This window comes from Heliangelus exortis, chromosome 1, assembly GCF_036169615.1.
Source record: "Heliangelus exortis chromosome 1, bHelExo1.hap1, whole genome shotgun sequence".
NCBI lineage: Eukaryota > Metazoa > Chordata > Aves > Apodiformes > Trochilidae > Heliangelus > Heliangelus exortis.
Genome location: NC_092422.1, coordinates 77,002,866 through 77,023,742, shown reverse-complemented (window position 1 = coordinate 77,023,742; position 20,877 = coordinate 77,002,866). Strand labels below are relative to the sequence as shown.

Sequence of the window (20,877 nt, the reverse complement as noted above, 5' to 3'; positions counted from 1 at the left end):
GGAGATGTGGCAAGTGAGGATACAGGTGTAGGTGAGGTTTGTAAGCACCTCAGATCCACTCAATGTATTGCAGGGAAAGCAGGTGACCTGCTTCTTCTGGCACCAAGTGCCAGGTGAAATAGTGTGAGAAGGATGAGTAACTTGAAAGAAACAGAAGAATGAAGTTAAGAGAACTAGGTCTGTCTTCAGAAGACAAAATGGTGAAGAAGAAATGTACAGAGGATTAAGAGGACTGAGAAAAGGCAGTCAGAGCTGGCTAGAAGGAAATTAGTGACAGATTTCTTGCTTGTCCCCAAGGAAAAATAAACCCAATGTGGAATGTAACTCCTTAAACAAAAGCGTTGATATGTCACCAATGTAAAAGGGGTTTTGGTGAAAAAAAAAGTGGAAAAATTTTGTCTTATAGATGAGTGGTGCTTTAAAGAGCTCATAAAGGATCTCTTTGTCTTGAGAAACTATTAAATAAATAAATAAAAAATCTGTACCAATGCAATTAATAATTAAAGAATCCTTGCAACACAGTGATTCAGCTCTCTCTGGACATGGCTATCTTACTGCAATTTACACTCTCTCTTAACCAATGAAATTAGTAGTAGCTCTAGAAAGCACAAAAGAATGAGACAGTGAAATACTGCGGGAACACTGTTAACACTGAGCAAAGCCCTCATTGTAGCTTTTGTTCAACTAGGGCAAGCAGCTCAAATGTGTGCAGCAGAAGAGCATTCATTCTGGTGAAGCAGGCAAAAGAACATCATTCCTTCCTGAAAACTGTGATTTTTAAAATAGCCTCTTTGAAGTTAGACAAAGCTTCAGTTTTGCTGAAAGCAAATCACTAGAGGAGGAATATAATCCTGACAGCTCGTTTAATCCTTTCTACTGTCTGCAGTGATGTAATACCAAAGACTCTATTAACTTTTAGACCGACTTAGAAGCTGAAAATTTGCTTCTTACTGCAAACATTAGCTGAAGACATTGGAAAATTTATCTGGTTGTAATGGATTTAAAAAGACATTGAATGGTTGTTTTGTTTCATTAATCTTGTATTGAGTGGCTCTAAAAAATAAAATATTGGCAGATTTCTACAGTTGCTTAGAACATCTTTATGGCTTATCACTGTTAACACATCAGCCTTTGTTTTCATGTGATTCACTAAATATTGACACAAAATTTCTTATATAGGATTAATTGGCTATTCATTTTCGCAACATAACTGCTCCTTAAATCCTCTTTAGAACTATTCTGTTCTTTTTCCTCTGCTGTTTAAACATCCATCTCTTATTCTCAGCCTCCCCTTTCCATTTCTTCCCACATCTTTCATTACTTTCCTTTTCACTTAATGACCCACAAGCCAAAAATTTTCCACAACCTCTACTACCTATGGTATCTTGACAAATCTAACAGTCCAGTCTGCACCACATCTTAGCTTAAGGGCACTAGAGCCTACAAGTTGTTACAGCTCAGACAGCACAGACTTACAGTTTCTGGCTCACCTTTCATATACATACCTTTTTGCAACCCCAAAACTCCATGTCATATTAACAGAGCCTTCAGCTGTTTTGCCATCCAGTTGCTGCTTCATCTTAATATCCCTTTTGGCAAAGTTGTGACTCCTGAGCAAGGCCCTAATGGTGTCTTTGTTCCATCAAATAGGACAAAGTGGGGCCACACAGCAGGGACAGTGTGGTACCCACAAGGAGGACAGAGTTGTTCCAGCTAACACGTTTCTGTTCACTCCTTTCACCTGGCTTCCATCACAGCCATACCTCCCTTAAGTAAGCTCTTCGGGTGGTGGAAATGGAGTGAATTCGACTCACTGTAGAACTGTGTCATTGTATGCTGGCATGATTGCTGGGGGTCTGAAATATCCATATTCAGAGTAGAGACCAGTAAATCACCCATGGGGCACAAGGAAGGGTGTCTGTAGGGACTCTGCCAACCCTCATCTCAAACTGAGTGGTAGAGAAACACTTCAGGGTAGGTCAGCCATTAATGAAGTTCTTTTTTCACAGAAGTCATATATAAAAAATACATGAGAGTGTGAATCCATCACATATCTGAACTACGGGCTGCCCCGGGAAGTGGTGGATTCTCCGTCCCTGGAGATACTTAAAAAGAGACTGGATGTGGCACTCAGTGCCATGGTCTGGTAACTGCAGCGGGAGTGGATCAAGGGTTGGACTTGATGATCTCTGAGGTCCCTTCCAACCCAGCCAGTTCTATGAATTCTGTGATTCTATGAGGGGACAAGGACTCAAGGCAGGACTTCCGCAGCTGCACTGCAATGGCTGACATACAGGGAGATGAGGAAGATACTACATATATACAGCCTGGTGTAGAATATAAACAATTACAATCCTTTCTGATTTTCATTTGATGATCTGACAAATTTTACTGATCACTGGAGAACGTGGACATGGTCACAAACCTGGGAACTCCTCTGAACGGCACCGATCGGTTCTCTACAGGGGAAGAGGCTAGGCACAAATGTGAGAAGCTGGGGAAGAGCAATTGAACTGTTTTGATAGAACATGAGGGTCTTTCAAACGAGCAGAGATAGCAAACTGTATTTTTAGGTCTGATAACTTCAACAGAAGGTATTTTGAAAAAGATCAGCAGACTGCTGGGAATGAAGATCAGGTGTTGCCAAGCAGGATAAAGGACAGCTGTTATCTCTGTCAGGAGAATCCTGTTGAGTGTAATTAAGGGTCAGGGAAGAGAAAGTAAAGCTTTCTAGATTCAAAAGGGATTCTTGGCTCAGAAAAGGAAGTGAAGAGTAAGATTTTTAGATTACTTGGTGGGCAGCTTTTGCAGAGACCAAGGGATAGGGGGGAAGACATTTTAACTATTTAATTAGGAGAGCATAAATTCAGGAAATTGAGGTATTAAGGTCAGATGCTGAACATGCTCAATAAACCAGGCTTTGCTTGTCAGTAGACTTTAAATCAGACCTAATTTGATAAGAATAAAAGAGTGGCAGGCGACATTTAACTCCTAAATCTGCAGGAGGAGACAGGTAAGGTGCACATAATGCTGTGCCCTCTGCTAGGCCTAGTGTGTTTTATAGCAGTGACTTGTGAAGCTGAAAAGTTTGTTATTGCTATTCTGTCTTGTATAATATAATATATTCTATGTCTATCGCCTTTGTATCTTTTTCTTTTTATGTGAACAGCTATGCTGTGTTAATATATAAAACCCAGGAAAACCCCACCCCTCAGAGACTGATCCTTCTTCATATTCTGTTTCCTTTTTGTCTCGAAATACCACGATCTGGAATTCTGATCATTGCTCTTCAATGTTCCCCTGTAACAGGGTGACAACTTGTATTCAGTATTTGATAGCTGGTTTCTGTGTAATATTTCAAAGCTCAGTAAAAGGTTTCTCATACTCTGTGGGGAACAGGATAAGCTTTGTCATTCAGAAAATAAATCTGAGCTATCTGTACATACAGAAACACTAAAATGAGAACATATGTTGGAGACAGGTATGCTGTAATGAGACCATATTTTATTGAATTCCAGATTTCCACTCAGGATGTAGAAACCACAGGCACAGTATTTCCTGCTCGTATAGTGACCACAGATAAAACTCAGAACAGTAATACCATCAAGGCTGATCCATTATGCTTTACTCTTTCAGTGCAATTTTATGTATGCATACATACATCCAGAAAAGCTCATTTTAAGTGGTGAGTCAGACATAGTCTCTCTACTATACATAGGATTTATACATAGTCTTATTGTCATTATCACATCTACTACACTTGCGGGATCAGTACTTCAAAGAAGCTCCTGCCAAAGGAAATTGTAGGAAATGTTTGCATTCTTGTACAATTTCATCATCCAGGGGCCTGTAATGGTAAAAGCACCCTTCAGCAGATGTTGCTTGAAAGGTCAGATTAAGTCTTAATACACGACATACGTTCATTTCAGTTAGTTCCTTTTAAATTACTGATTATAGCTAATTAACCCTTGTTCATATGCCAAATCCTTCTGGTACCTCTGCTATGTCAACTCACACCAACTGGAAACTTCTTGCAGCACTCTCTCCTTCAGGTCTTTGCCTGCTTTCCAAACATCAACAAAACTCAGTACCAGGTTAAGGAGACGTTCATTATATTTGTAAATATAAAGCACAGAGCAATCAGTTCTAATTAGCACTAAGGCTTCCTTAGTCTGTTTTGGCAGGATGTATTAACAGTTCTTTAATCAAGGCCTCTTCACACTTTTGAAAACATCCTTAGTTGAATCTCATCTATATTGACTTACTAAATTACACAGTTGTCCTCTGTGATCTACTAGGAATTGAATCCAGGTGCCTTGAGAGTAAAAGACTTGGCAACTACTGTATACATACAAACAAAGAGTATTGATTTTGTTTAACTCCCAGAAGGTTTTTCCCATGTAAATTTGGACAGTAACTGTATATTTATATTTTCTTCTGTGTTAAATTCAAATTATACACCCCAGTACACCCCTGCTTGTATTTTTTGAAACTGATTTTCACATTTTTGGAATGCATTTACTTTTTCACACCAAAAACACTATTACATCTTCTAGATGACTTGGACTGTGGGTTTTGTTGCCATAGTTTGCTTTGTTTCCCCCCCCTTTTATTTGTATTTTAAAAATGGAAGTTCAAGCTCCTTAATATTACAGCTACCTGAAAGAAGGTTGTGGTGAGGTGGGTGTTGGTCTCTTCTCCCAAATAAATGATAGGATTAGAGGAAATGGCCTGAAGCTGCACCCAGAGTGGTTTAGACTAGACATTGGGAAGAATTTATTTACTGGAAGAGTAGTTGGGTGCTAGACCTGGCTGCCCAGGGAGGACTCATCATCCCTGGAAGTACTAAAAAAAAACAACATGTAGATGTGGCACTTTAGGACATGCTCTAGTGGGTATTGGTGTTTTTTATTGTTGATGGTTGGACACAGAGATCTTTGAGGTCTTTCTCAACTGTGACAATTCTGTGATTATTTGGATAGTAATATTAGCAAACTAATCCTTGTTTATACTTATTAGCTTATTTTTGGGTATGACTATGGTGATTTACTAACTCTGCTATGAATTCTACCTTTTTTGCAAAGAGTAAGCAGGTACTAGACAAAGCATTAGATACCAGCAACTACAAGGAAGCTTCCCCAACTTCTGCTCTTCACACATGAAGATGCCTTCCGTGGGGAAAGACAGGTAAGTCCTATGAAGCTGATGTCCCCCTTTTCAATAAGGTGACATTTCAGAGAGACTTGTTAGAAGGGAGATCAAAGAATGGTGCAGCTTGTGAAACCCAGCTAATTCATATGATGACAGGTTAACACGATTTTATATTGCTCTGTCATTTCAGTGCCATATGCTACCCTTTTCCTAAAGAACATGATCAAATTTTCCAGAGCAATACGTGTAAAACATTTCTGTGGATGCAACACAACTGCAACCACTTATGCAAAGGTGAAATTAACCCCCACAACTAAGAGAGGTATTAGTGAAGAACAGTCAAGTAGTGGTGGCTGTGCTTAATGGGAAGAGGGTAAAAGGAAAGGTCTCCTGCCACAGGTAAAAGCACGATCTGGCTTTGGCCCGAGACAAAAGGAATGAAAAACAGAAGCTGCAGTCTTGAGGCAAAATATCTTCAGCATCCAACTCTGAGCTTTACAGGATCTGAAAGGCAGAATCCCCCGCATCTCCCAGAGTCATTTGATATGTTTCTCTTCCCCGTGGAGACAATTTCCAGATAATTTTCTTGCCCTGAAGTATGTTCTTGAATAGGAGCTCCCATTAAAATCCTGATGAAGCTTTCCCTTTATAAAATTTAAATGTGTGGTGTGATAATACTCAAAGCCCTGAACAATAAAATAGCATACTTCTGCCTAACCCCTGTACTTCAGTGCATGAGAAAAGGTCAGATTTCTGTTGTTTGCAGCCCTCTTACTGCTGAAGATGTTTACCCTTGTTTTTCTGGATTCATAGAACGCATTCACTGAAAAACAAAATTTAAAGATGCTAACTGAAATGTGACACCCACTCTCCTAAGAAGAGTTTGTAATTCAAACAAGTCATTTGGAATAGCTACCTACGGCAGGAAAGGACTAGACAACTATGAAATGAAACGAGTACATACAGACCTTTTTTATTTAGAGGAAGGATGTCTAATCATTTAAAGAGAAATTGAGAAGACTATGTTAAATGCAAGCTTAGGTTTAGGGGTTTTTTTCTATTGTCATTGCCACCTTCCAGCTACTCAGGTTCTTCTCCCTAGTGACACATCTCAGGTATCCATACCTGACTGTATAATTGATGCAGGTACAAATGCTCAGGCTTTGGTAATGTAAAGCTAATTATCCCTTTGAGGGAAAAGGGACTCATGTTTCCAGAGAGATGGACGGAAATATTTTTTCATAACGAATTTTTACATGAACTCAAGGATTTTTTTAAAAGTCTTGATTTGGGTGTCAAACACATAATGTATGACTGCAGTGAACATAACATTTTTATTCAACATTCTAGCAACCAGTTTGAGAATGAAGTAACCTGCTGTAGATGACACCACAAAAAAAGTATTCCTTGCTATTAATATTATCCTATTAAGCATAAAGGCTGCAAAGCACTATTGAACGATCTGTTTTCTATTACCTTGTTCTAAATTTCACACAAATAACTGGTCAGAGTTTTGTAAATTGCCTGTTTTCAACCTAACCTCTCTTCATCTTTAACTCAAACTTTGACAGCACTGGTTAGTGGGTTTTGAGAAAACAAAAGGTTAAAAGGGTAGGGATAGTTTTGACATAAATCTATTCCCCAGTCTAACTCACCACGTGGCAGCACAAGCAATTGCATCACTTCAGAAGAGGCTGATGCAAGGGCCAGACTGAAGAGCAGTGAGCAAGGGGAGGAAGGCACAACTGCTTCTCCTGGCAGTGGTGATGCCTTCAAGTGACCATTCAACTCTGACCTTTTACTCCAGATATGGAAGTCTCTTTAGTACCACCTGAAGTCTGATTCATTATGAGCAGCTCTCTATCCATTCCTTCATGCCTCTTTGTAGAGAGGAATTTATGCCTGCATGAATACAAAGTGGGATCAAAAATGCTACCAAGCAGAAACACAAGTAGTTTGTGTTCATCACAATAGCGTTTACATGCACACACGCTTTTAATTGCTAGCACTCTTGCCATTACTCCCACCCCTGAAAAAATTCCAGATATTTAAAGAATGTTCACTTTTATCGTGGATGGAACAAAGCACGTGGCACGTCAAAGTCTAGAAATGCTTTGGGACGGTGGGGGATGTTGAGAACAAAGTTGCCTTCTCAAACATAGCTCCGGAAAACTTGGCTCTGAGGACAAGGTTTCTGACACCAGTACGCATCTTCAGTTGCTGGTCTAATGTTTCAAGGATTCTTCTGCATCAGCAAAACCACATACAACATCGCAGAAGGATGGTTTTAGAGTGCTCCGCATTTTAAAAGAATTATGTGGGACAGCATATACTCATGGATCTCAGAATTTATTTAAGTCAGCTGGTGGTAGACTAGCTAAAAGCTGAGGATAAAAAGTAAAACAAGGGTTCCTTTCAGAAACGATGAGAGGTTTTTTGACAGCTTTATCTTCATGTCTCTTAGCCAGCAGAAGTATAACTTTCCTGCTTCGAGGCAACTCTTACTCATTCAGTCCAACCGCTACTTAAATGGTATTGCTAAAAAAAACAAATTCCCGCATCTCAATTCCTTTCCCGCTCTGCCTAATGATATTCTGCACAACACTACGTCTTCCTCCCCGTCTTCACTCGCCTCCCCACTTCTCCATCCGCCCTTGAGTTTATGCAAACAAACTTTTCGTTTCTACCATTCCCTCCCCACCGCTTACCCTCCTGGGCAGCGACAGCCCCGGGGCCCCGTTCGAGCACCCCAAGGGGTCTCTAAGAGCCCCTCCCGCTGGGGCCGGCCCACCTCAGCCTCGCAGCGGCAGGGCCCAGGGTGAGACCCCCCACAGGGCCGCTCCCTATGAAGAATGGAGCCCTGGCTGCTGCTGCTGCTGCTGCCCCTCAGCCCAGCGGGCCTGCCCGCCAAAGCCCTGCACAAACCCGGGCAAAACCGAGGTCGGAGAATGGCGAAGTTCGGGCGTGCCTCGCCCCGGAGAGCTCCGGCCCCGCATCGCGCCGCCCGCCCGCAGTCACCTAACGCTTCCCCCACCCATGGCATGGCCGCGCCCGCCACTGACCCCGTCCTGCCCAGGCCTCCCGCAGCGCCGCGCTCTCGCCCGCGCCTAGGTTCGCCACGGAGAGGCTCGTTGTCCCCAGTCCCTGCAGACCGGACCGGACCAGCCCGGTACCTGCAGGCGGGGAGAACCAGGGCGGCGAGTTACCCACCCGGCAATAGCTTGCGCAAGCGCCCTTGCCCGCGCAGGTAGAGCCCCGGCGCCATGTTGTGAGCGGAAGCCGGGCGGGAGCGGCGGGCCGGGGGGAGGGCGGAAGCGCGGCTCCGCCTGGCAGCAGGGAGGGGGCGGGAGGACGGACGGAAGGACGGGCGGCCGGACGGACGAGCGGCCGGCAGCAGCAGGGGCGGGCAGCGATCGCCGCAGGAGCCGCCGGTAGATCCAGTTAGGGTGTCCCGCGCCCTCCGGAGGGCTCGTTGTCTGCCTCGCCGCCCCCGCCTCGCCGCCGGGGTGCGGGAAAGCGGAGTGTGAAGGCTGCGGGAGCCGGACGGGGAAGATGCCCCTGGCGCAACTGGCGGACCCTTGGCAGAAGATGGCTGTGGAGAGCGCGGCCGAGAGCAGCAGCACCGAGGTACTGGGGGGGGAACGGGCGGGCGGGGGTTGTTTTGGGGAAAGTTGTGAGGAGGGGACGGGATCTGGGCTGCCGCTCAAGGAACGGGCTGAGTTTCCCTTTCGCAGGCGCTCGGGGCGGGAGTGGTACGGGAAGAGGAGCGGGGGGTAGCGGCCCGCTGCGGGGACGGGGCGCTGCGGGTCTCCGAGCCCTAGAGCCGCTTGGACGGGCAGAGGGGGGGGTGAGGTTCGGCGCCTGTCGCCCGGGCGGCCCCTGTGCGCCGCTTCCTCTGCGGGGCATTGACTCACGGCCAGGACCGGCCGGGACTCCTCCGCGCCGGGGCTCGGGGCGTGTTTCACGGGACCGGGCTGCTTCCAGCTCGCTCCCTCCCCTTCCGCCCCCTTCCCCGGGAGGGAGTAACCTGCTTCTGCGGTGGCGGCCGACCCGGGCGCTTTTGTTCCAGCGCGGTGTCTGGTTACTGTCACGGAGAGTTTCCCTTTTCGGGGCGGCCCCGCCGCCTCGGCAGGCGCGGCCCGAGGTGGAGGGGCCGAGAGTCTCGGGGGCCTTGCCCGGTGCCCTCGCTTTGCCCGGTGCCGCTGCTCCCTCTGCGGCGGCCAAGGGCCGTCCCTGCCCGGGTGCCGCTGCCCCCTTATCTAAGCGGGATGGGGTTGTCTCTGCAGTTTCGCAAGCGTTTGGGAAACCGCAAGGACGTTTCTCCTGGGTGAAGCTTTTGTGCTCGGCGGAGTTTATGGGAACATCCCTGAGATACGCAGCGCGGGGTGGTTTCCCGCTGTGAGTAGCGGGGAGTTGGTGTTGCGCTCCTGTCCTTGTTAGGCAGGACGCGTGTCGGCTTTCCTGGGCTGGGGTAATGAGAGCGGCTGGAAATTGGATTCGCTTGTATCCGAGGCCATAAAATGCCTTCAGTTATTTTCATTTTTTCCTACAGTCTACTACTGTGTTGATTTGAATCTATGTAAACACTACACCTACGCAGTCAGTTGTGCTTTGCTCCGTGATTCCCTAGTAGCCCACAGTGCATGAGGTAGTTCGCGACCAGACTGAAAAGAAAAAGCTTCCTCTGACAGTGCAGCTTCTACCTGAATCTGCTCCAGCTGATACGCAGCCAGGCGGCTCCGAGTGATGCTGATCTTGAACAGCACGAACTCAGGCTAGCTCGGAACTAGTCACAAGGTTAGGGGCTTACTCCTTAGTGAGTGGAGCGAAGAGAAAGAGACAAATGCAAAGTTTCTGCAGTATCAGAAACGTTTATCCTTTTGATCTTGTCTTCCTTTTGCTTAAAGCCACTGCATCTCTGGGGTTCAGAAGAATCTACAGTTCTGATCTGACAGGCAGAGCTGTCTTTTAAATTCTTGACAGTTATTCACTGACTTAAGTTATGAGCTTAAATGTTGTCATTTTTTTTTAATGGGGAGTAACTACAGCAGTAGTGTGATGCTTGGGGATGCGGAAAAAAGGTGGCAGAGGAGATATTTCTGCAAAATCACTTGGATTAATGGTTTAGAGAAAAGATCTTAACTGACAGTCTAGCCTTCATGCTTTCTGCTTGTAGTCTGTGTAACTTCATAATGGTATATATGCTGGAAAGTTAGCATTGCTATATACATGCTCTTATATGTAGTATACATAATATATGCTATGTATATGTTATATATATATGTGCTATTATTATATATATGCTGGAGAGGTAGATTGTTATTTGAAATATGTGTTTGTTCATGAGTAACTATATTTTGTTACTTGTTGTAGTGTATTTCAGGCATGTTTTGGTTTTTAAAAGTGGTCACAAACTTTTGAAACAAGTGTATTTTAACTCTTCCTAAAAATATATACTTAAACACTAACATTGACATGGGTCTTACAGCGGTTTTATCACCAAAAAAATTGTAGGACCACCAAGAAAACATGAAAGGGCAACTGAAGTTATGGGTTTGCACATGAAGGCCCTACTCTGGAGTAAGCACTCAGTTCTTGAAAAGAGCAGACTGCACCTGCAAAAGCTTCTCAGATGGACTTCAAATGGAAAAAGGTAGACTTAGAAAGGTTGCTTGCCTGAAATGAGTTTTTAAGGAAAAATATTTTAGTGAAAATAGTAAGTAACAAATTACCTAAATGCATGGCTTATATTTTCAGTTTGCACAAGTTGTACTTATCTGTAGCACTGTGATATATTAATTACAGGCTCTATCCTAAAAGAGAATTCTTGTGCAAAAGTATTTTTTACATCCACCTGGAAAGTCATTGCGATTTCTGTCATAGTTTGCTAATAATTATGTCTTCAGCTGTAATACTGAGTGAGGTAAAGCATTTCTGCTAACCTCTCAGATTTTCTGACAAATCACTGTGTTATCCACTTGGAATTAAAAGTTATTGAGCTTTAAAACTCAGCTCGCACACTTTTCTTGTCTTAAAAAACTCTGAGTTTTTATATTGGATTATTATTTTATTTGTTTCCTGGTGTAGACCTGTGTTTATTTTTATAGTGATACCTCTGAGGAGGTGATTTGCTGTGATGTGTGAGCAAATTTAGTAGAAGGAATAGCATACCTTTAACAAGCATTACTTTGGAAGACAGTATAATTAACCATTAACTGCTGCTGTGTAAGATCTGTTAAACATGGTCCTTCTTAAGAAATAACAAAAAAAAAGTTTTTAGATAAAATGAAGCTTTATAGTTTTCAGACGTCAGTTCCAGGACTTTTGTTTCTACATCTCTAAGCTGTCCACATTGCATCTCTGTCAGCTTTTACAATATGTAAAGTCATTGCACTATTTTAAAAATAATTTGTCTATATAGAATAATATGTTGTGTTTTTAAAAAAAAAGTTTTGTGTTTTAAATCGCCATATCTGTAAAGCCTGTGCAATGATTCTGTCTTTCATTGGCTAAGTATACTCAAGATTTATAACTAGCATAGGTTTGTTTTTCATGGTGAGAATGTGCCTGTTATTTTAAGTCAACTGCTTTCAAGCAAATTAAGTATTGATGACTTGAGTTTGTAGCTGAATGCCTGAGTAACCATCCTGATCCTTTGATCTGTTCACCCAGCTATGCATATTAATGTCAACTGAAGGAGAATTAATACAGTCATGGCAGCCAAATTTTGGCATTGAAAGAGCTGGCCATCATCAGGATATGGCATTTGCTAGACTTTCTGGGCAGCATTTGTGGCATCTATCTAGGAGTTTTTATTTAGGTGCTCTAAATTTGCAATTGAGAAAGAATTTCTTTTGCAGAATTCCTTGTTTTATCTTCTCCATTTAGAATTACTTTAACCTTGCATGAGGCAAGGAGTGCTAACATTTAACTTGTACTGATGCTTTAAAGAATCTAGTATAATGTAATTTTTGCTTTGTAACTTTATTCTCACATTACCTTGACATTTTTGTCCCTTCTGGCGTGGGATCTGAAATTTATCAGATGATTTGCAACCTGCAGCCATGAGGTTATACTTCTGGTTGTCTCTTTACATGCTGTACAAGTCTGTGTAATCAGTGTTCACTCAGGAACAAAGGCTGTATTTACATTAATTTCTTGTATATCAAACACAAGCAAACAATTCAAAGCCAAAGTAGCATCACACAAATGGAACAGGCTGTGTGGATTTTGTATTTTTTGCCCCTCCGTTATAGGCAGAATTCTCAGCACTGCTCCACCATCACTTCTCAGACACACCTGATGTCAGTGCAGTGCCTCTGAAGTCTGAATTGTTCACAGATTTGTGTAGTGACTTTTTCTTACACTGGGTTAAAAGTGTCTATTGGCAATGTAATTCCCATATAAATAGGTAGTATACCCTGTATTCCACAAACCACTGTGATAGAGAACAGATGTTACATATCTGCAAATACCATCCTGAGAAAAGTATCATCTGCATGAAAGATGTGTAGGTGTGTGGGGTTTTTTAATTCAGCTTTTTCAGATCCTTAATGGTAGAACTTTACTGTTTTTTAGTTAACACATTCTTATTGTGTAACATAGTACTGATGTTCTGCTGTCAGCTGGGTGGGGTAGGAGCAGGTAGGTGGTTAACTCTGTTGAATTGTGTGTGCTCCGTAGCTCTTTATTTTCTCGTGGAATGTGTTGAGCTCGACTTCTTGAATCGTTCCATTAGGGTTTTTTATGACATTGACAGCTCTAGCTTGTAATTGTTTTGTACATTATTGCCTGTGTATTATTTCTCACCACTGCTGGGACATGGTAACAGCAAGTAGATGTATGCAGACTGACAAGTTTAAAGGCATGTCTGCTGTCTCTGAACTGATTGTGATCTGTCACTATAACTGTAGTTGTCTGTAATTTGAAATGCCAGACTTATATTCACAATGATACATAGACTAAGGTGGGAATTTAATTGTATCTGCACATCAAAAATACTGGCTTTATGAGTTGATTCATCTTGACAGTTGGCAGATCTAGCAACTCTATGAACTCATTCAAGATAATGGTTTGGGGGTTGCTGGGTTTTTTTGTTTGTTTGTTGTTATTTGGTTGTTTTTTAATATAACTCATAGCAGTATTCAATAGTAAAAAATTTAAGAGTTACTCAGACAAGAGCAAAACATTGCAATTGATTTTTTTGATCTTGGTGACTTGAAAGAGGAGAATAATTTAATCAGTAAACCCAAAGAAGTTAAAATCTCCTCAAGGAATTTGTAAGTTCATATGAATTTAAATTATTGATTACTTAAAATATTGTGCTATATGCTTACTTACATGACACTGCTACTTATTCTCTCCGGGGTCGCTGAAATAAGATTAAATGCCTCATCCACTGGAAAGAGAAGGGGGGAAAAAATCCTGTTACAGATGAGAAAGTGAGGCTCAGCAGCTTAGTGACTCCATCTAGCATGTTTCTTTTCTAGACCTAAGAGATGAACTCTGATTTCCAGAGACCTACTACAATGACTCAACCACAAAGTTACTGCTAGCTCATTCTTATCAGTAACAGTTACCATATGTTCCCTTTGATGCAGGGAACCCCCGGTGATACGCTTAATGCTCCGCTTAAGTCTTTCTGGTGGAAATGTGCTGCTTTTTTAAGTATTTATTGAGTGAAGCCATTCCGTTGTGCAAAAAGTAGCACGTGCATTCGAAATACATTATTATTGTGTAGGTCTGTTTTGTGACGCAATTTTTGAGGTTCTATTTAATTAAACTTCCATTTAAACTTTCATTGCAAGCATTAATTGTTTTTGAACGTGCGTAAGTATTTACAGAAGATGGGAGAAAGCAGTATTTTGTTGTGACTTTGGACATCCAGCAAAACATAGCTTTGAAAAATAAAGTTTTCTTGTTCTGCAGGCTCAAGAGGTGGTGGTTTCAGAATATAATCAGATCATGGTGAATATTATTTATGTTATTCCTTCCATAACATGATTGCCAAAATTAGTTACTGTAAGAACTTAGACTTGTATGGTAAACAATTTTTTAATTTCATGGGGAGTCTTTCTCCTCCTGTCTTCCAGCAGTTGCCATTTGTTGTGCAGTCATCTTGGAAATGCTGAACTTTAGGAAACAGCAAACTTGCTCTGTAGCTTAGTCTCTCTTGTTAGTGGAATTTATTAAAATAGCTAAATGACAAAATGAGTTTAAAAGGGTGGGGTTTTAGTTGGCTGCAGTATTAAATTTCAGCCTTTTTCATTTAGCATGCAAAGAGATTATAAGAAACCAATTCTTGCTGGAAAATCTGTGTCTACATTGGAAGGAGTTGCAGCACAAAGCCTTTTCTTTGCCCCTTGGCAGCCCCCAGCTCACGGGGGAAGGACCTGGTATGTACTCCCATGTATGTGCACCCCAGTTGACTTTGGAAGAAGCCCAGGGCCAGGCACTGGGCATTTTGGTGGGCCAGGAACTGCAGGAGGTGGTGATGGTGAAACATACCTACCTGCTTGTGCAAATACACTCTCAAGAAAAGATTTGTCTACTGTCAGGTGCTAGAGTTACTCTAAGGATAATGTCTGTGAGAAGTGGCTGGATATATTGAAGTTATTTCTACCTATTCATTTTTTCTTCCCTTTTGGAGCAGTGGATGAATAGAGAATAGGTGGTGTGCTTGTTGTTGTAGGGCTTTTTTGGTTTTGTTTGTTTTTTACTAAGGCTGCTAAATTGACGTGTTCAGTATAAGAATTTACCACATCTATAGGCAGGGAACTAAATAAAAAATTGTTTCCCTGTGTTTGTTGTTTGGTTTTTTGTTTTTGTTTTAGTGTTTTGGGGTTTTTTTAAACAAATGAACATACATGGAGCTTGTTTTAGCTACAGAAAGTTGTTGGCCTAGACAAAGATTTTATGATACTATATGTCTTGCATCTTGGATAATGCTATGGCACTTGCCTAACTTCAAGCTGAGTTAATTCAGATAATTAAACTCTGAGAGCTGCAAACTTCTTTTTAGTTCCTTTTCTGAGCTAATTTGGCACAGGACTGGACAAATGCCAGTGCCGAGGAAAGGGGACTAGTTTTCTGTATTAATCTGTACTCTTGAGTCATATTATATAAGAAGGTGGTAGTGTCAGGCAGATAGGGTTTCCAAAAGCATCAAGTTGCCCAAGTATCCTAACTTAAGGAAGTTTGGTTTTGTATCTAAAAGATCTATCAGCAAGTAAATTGTTTATAGCTGAGGTCAGTTGTATACAGAAAGGCAAGTTTCTATGTCCTGATACTTTTTTTAATATTCAGCAAATTTACCTTAGTAAAGTTTAGAATAAATGGTGTGGAATTAGTGGAACTTGGAGTAACAAAGTTTTACATGAAAGAAATACTTGCAGTAATTCTATGTTTCATAAAAATAAAGACTCGTATCTTAGGATTTTGTTTGATTTTTGAAAAAAAATACAGAGTTTTTAATGCTTGCATGTACTATTTTTAACATAGCATATGCAAAATGTGTTTAATATATTCTGTGAGCTAAAGAAGTGTAAGATGATAGCTCACTTCTGCTACGTAATGTAAGTTTACATCAGGTCAGGATTTAGGTAAGTGCTTTGGATCTGTGTGGCTTCACGGCTCAGGAGTTAGGACACAAGTCATTAATTCAGATCTTATTAAAGTCTTATATTTTAGTTCAGCACTGGAATAGATTGTTAAAACTCCATTACTGAAGATTTAAGAAGGGCTTAGACGTAAACATCGTAGGAATGGCTGATAGTGCTTTGCTGATAGGTTGGATGACCTCTTAAGGTCTTCTCCACGTCTATTTTAAACTTTTTCTGTGGACCTACAGATTTTTTCTCAGTGTAGCTCATTGCTGCTTACAATAGCAAGTTTGATTGTGCACAGTTCAAAAGGCTTTTACTGAATGTAGTTGCATGCAGTGCCTTGTATTGCAAACAGCAAATTTGTTATGAATGTTTCAGTGGGAATACTATATCCTGTGCTGCTTTGAAACAAGCCAGAAGCATTGTTACAGCTTTATTCAATTCGAGGATCACATGGTTCTTGAGCTCTGTCAGATCAGAGTCCCTTGAAAACACCAGAGTGTAAGTGCATATATAGATAGATAGATAGATATAGTGTTTTAATGACTAAATTATAGGGGAAGTTCTTGTGTGTTTTGAAATATTTTTTTGTATCCTAAACTTTACTTCAAAAGGTTTAAAGCAGGGAAAGAGTGTTTTTTATTAATCCAGTAACTGTGTTTAAAAGCTGTTGAGTAAGTCTGGAAGTTTCACTAGTTGAAAACTAGGAATTACCTGGGAGAAAATTCAGGCCTATCCAGGTAATTTATTTAAATTATAATTCCAATGCATGGTTAAATTATTGCCTAAGTTACTTACTCATTGGCATGTTACAACTTCTAGATAATGATTTTTAAATGGTGTGGTTCAGATGTCTTGTCTTGTCTGCTTATTTGTGTTCTCAAAACATCATCCTGCACTGATACACCATTCATAGTTCTTGATTTATCCAGCTGTAAAGTCTGATTCTTAAATTGTATCTTGACTGGGGGGTATGGTTCTGCTGAAAGGCACCAATTTAATGAAAAAAAAATGATATAGCATACTGAACTCTGTTAATAGTATAAAGACTGGTTACTAACTTATATGTTCAGGCCCAGAATTAGGAAATGTTGAAGTTAATGGCAGAAGAATTATACCAAAAGCAATAGCTGGTATTGATTTCATAAGGGTTTTTTAAAAAATGACAAATGTAGTTGGGTAAAAAGGTTAAAATATGTGGCAGAGGGGCTATGTAAACATCCAAAAATAGTCCAGCAATAGTCTAAATGCACAGCTGAGATGTTTAGGGAGTGGAAGGAGATGTTAGATGGTGTCTAATATCAGAGAAGCTTTGGGAACAAACTTATGTCCTTCAGAAATGTATTAAATTGAACATGAAGTTCAGCAAAGTAAGTCCAAATTAGCAGAACAGCTTGCAAACAGAATGTGAGGTTGGTGATACTAAACTTAGTTCTAAAACTTCAAGTGTACACTGTCTTCAATATTACTGATTAAACTAACAGGAAAAATAGGGAAAAATAAGTAGTTCAGGAAACAATGTATTGTCCACTTACTATTTCCATTAGAGTGGTTTAGATACCTGTAAAAACATGTGTGATGGTAGATGATGGGTACCTGATACTATTATTCTAGTAAGATATCCTGTACCAAATTGGCAAGTTCAAATTGCTTTTTGGGATGCTAAATGGTATGTTTCATGTATGACTAGCCACGTGGGTCCAGTCCTATCTGTCCTAATCAGGATAGATAGGAACAGCATTAGGTTTATTATGCAGGTGCCCATGATAGTACAGTTTTGCCAGACTTCTGAGATTAATTGGGTCTCTTACAGCAAATGTGGAAACCATAATTATGAATTACATTAACACTGTAGATTATTATATAGTTATAATGTGTGGATGGCAGGATATTCCCTACTTTACAGAAAGTGGTTAACTGATTATGAGTGGGATGTGGGCTACATTTCTTGATGTATTCCTTTCTTACAAAGGATGTAGTACGATGATATTTTTTTAATACTGCCTAACATATGTCACAGTTTGCTACCTCTTGGTCCCTTTCAGTGCAGTTGTTTGTAGGCAAGTGAAATAATATAAAAAAATAAAATAAAAAGACAAGCCTTCTTCAAATTACATTTTTGGCAAGGCAATCAAATGTTTTACTATATCCTAGGAGTTCTGTGGGTTTAAACTTGTAATTTTTGATTGCTAGAAATATTGATGGTTGATTTCCTGTTTTATAGTTGCCTGTCTTGTGTCAGAGGCTCTCTTGGTTCAGATCAGGGGCATTCATATACCAAATGTCTGATGCAGATTCCCTGATGTTTGTTTGCTTTATACTTGGTCACGGAACCTGTAGGATCTCTTCTCTGTTCCTTTTCCACATGCCTTCAGGAAAAATGCTGGAATGCAACTACGTTTAAATATTAATTTATAGCAATTGAGTGAAATGTGGCAACAGATTTAAAAGTTTTGGGGAGTCAAATCTACACAGCTAACTTAATGTGAGTGTTTGCACTGGAAGTGGAATTTTAGTGGTTTGGATGAGCAGTTTGTAGTGTACCTTTATAAGGTATGTGCTCCCCTCTTTCGTGGCGTAACTTGATTGCTGATGTGTTTAGGTGTAAAAAGAAACTTTATGTGGAGCTTTTTGAAAGCTGCTATTTGTATAGTTCTTTTGTGCTGTCACCTGAAATATGATCTGGTTTTGAAGCCAGAGCGCTGGAAATAGCCAGATCTTTGATCCATTCTGCTTGCTTAGTGTCCCACTATGGGAGGAGTGTATAGAAGAATAATCCAGGTGTACAGTCTCTGTCTTCTGAATTATACCCATCTGTACTTGTGAAAATGTATTCAATATATTCTCTTGCTCTATGTTCATAGGACCAGTCTATCTAGTCCAGATATATTAGATCACTGAGACATGCCCTTGGTTCTAGTTAGATACTAGAGTGAGTCTACATCCAGCAAAATGGAATCTTCTTAATTTTCTCACCCCTTAAGCACGCTGCTGACCTCCTCACTCCACAGTGGTTTAACTGTGGCCACTTCTGATAGGAACCATTTGGCTTTACCTTTTAACTCATAAGATAGGCAGTACATTTTGTAGACTTTATGAATACATAGCTGCTTTACATTTAATAGTATCATATACCAGCAAACCATAAATCATATATACATAATCTTCTTTACCTTACACGGCTCAGACTGAGAAAAACTGGTTCTACCATGCAGTGATTTCTTTAGCATAATCATTGCTTGGGCAGACCTATTTAAAAATGTCTTGCTAATCCACTGATCTTGCTCAGATGTTACTGCATAGCACACATGCTGATTTCTTGAGTTGGTTCTTAATTCCAGTAAGTGTTTTTTGAGTGTGTTTTTTGTATTCAACTGAAAAATAACTGAAAGCCATGAAGGATTAAATGGGAAAACTAGATTGTACAGAACAGTTGGTTTGTGTTGCAGAAGTTTTCCTGTGGTTTTTTTTTTTTCTGGTAGACTGATAAACTGTTGAAAATTCAACAAGGTTAAAGAGTAGAGCCTTTTAAAAAACAATGGTTGATATCTCCATCTTCAAAGAGAGGCTTATCTCAAGTTTCTCATAGTCTGTTCCACTTTCAGCTATGTTTCAGTTGTCTTAAAATAGTAAGCATGAAATTTTAATAAACCTACTGTGTAGTAAAATATTACTTAAGCTGCAGTTAATGCACATTATTATTTGGTGAAATGGTTGTTGTAGCAGGAATCACTATTCCTGAAAGTTGCATGTGGAATCAGTTTAGAGCACATGGCTTTGGTACACAATTTGCCCTATTTTAGGCCCCAGAGTTTAGCCATCATTAGCTATTAGGACACTACAGAATCCTCCTTTCCATCTGGAATCAATTTTATTATTTGTTCTACTGTTTTTGTCTCATTTTTTCCTATTGATGAGACACTTTGGAAGCTGTCTTGTAGCAAGGACAGAATATAGAGATGTGTAGCTAAAACACAAATGTTAATTTATATGTAGGCATAGATTTGAGAAAAGGGAAAGGAAGTGACTTGTGCCCTTAATGATAATTTCATGCATACACAATATGCTTTCTTATAAACAGGCTTTCTTTAAAACACTATTTTTTGTTACTTATAAGCAGGCTTTATTTAAAACACTATTTTCTGTTACTTAACTAAGCTGGTATCATTATAGACTTCTAGTTGACAATTTCAACTTTTAATTTATCTTAGGACAGTACAATATTCCCTGCTTGTATATTATAAGTAAAAGATGCTACAGTGAGGTGAAATTAGGCTTTATGGAGTATCATCTTATCAAATTACCTTTAGCTGTGTAACTGGAACATGTAAACATATAAAGCCCATGATGGACACAGCTTATAAAGAGTATGTTCACCTCTGCTGGAACCTATCATATATGAAGCTGATTTTTCACTAGTCTTCCTTTATGGAAAGATGAGTTCTAGACTAGAGTCATACAATAAGTCTCTGGTGTCTTCCTAAAGCCAGATAAGGTGAGCAAATGTCAGGGTTACCATAGCCAGAACTCTCCACCAGAGAGAAGCTCCATCAGACAGAAGCTGAACCTTCTTCCTCTCCCCACCCCCTTTGAAAAAAAGCAACAAAAGCATGTGTCATTTTAGGAACCCATAATTCTCATAATTTAGTTTTATCCAGCTGTGTCTTTTTGCAAAAAAATGCTCAGGAGAAATCTTGGTAGAGCGCTGGTAATCATTTGAGGTACCACTTTCAGTGTGTTTGCAATATTTCAAAATGATAATTCCCAAGTTGTTGGGCTTTCATCTGTCGCTTCATAGAAAAGATTCTTCTCCAGGCATGCACAAGCTGGAAGACTATATTAATCAGAAGTTGTTACAGAAAAATGCTAGGAGGGTTCCACACAAGTCTGTTAAAAAACTTAGCTGTGTAGAATGGAGCTAAAATCTCTGAGCAGTTTTTATCACCTTTCCAACATCTAGAAAATATGTGTTCATACATGCATATAACTTGATTTACTTAGGATAAAGTTGTGAAAAAAATAGATTAATAAGGCCTTCTGTTTTCTAGGGAAATAATGCACAAGTGAACTTACGATTCCATTAGTAATGGAAAATGTAACCATTTTTAATAGTTTTTCATTT

The 20,877-nt window shown here is 40.4% G+C and overlaps 1 protein-coding gene and 1 long non-coding RNA gene across 3 annotated transcripts in view; one reads left to right on the top strand and one right to left on the bottom strand.

The window, feature by feature from the left end:
* Positions 1-3,484: 3,484 nt before the first annotated feature.
* Positions 3,485-8,438, bottom strand: LOC139798649 (uncharacterized). Its single transcript, XR_011726889.1, has 2 exons — positions 8,214-8,438; positions 3,485-7,396 (listed from the first exon to the last, which is right to left on the bottom strand). It is a non-coding gene; the product is annotated as an uncharacterized lncRNA (long non-coding RNA).
* A 52-nt stretch (positions 8,439-8,490) lies between these two features.
* The window catches only part of RPS6KA3 (ribosomal protein S6 kinase A3), a 75,664-nt gene continuing 63,277 nt past the window's right edge, over positions 8,491-20,877 (top strand). For both annotated transcript variants that reach the window (XM_071749610.1, XM_071749600.1), the window contains exon 1: positions 8,491-8,778. In XM_071749610.1, coding sequence (XP_071605711.1) covers positions 8,704-8,778 — 75 coding nt within the window. In that variant the 5' untranslated portion in view covers positions 8,491-8,703. The remainder of the gene's footprint in view (positions 8,779-20,877) is intronic.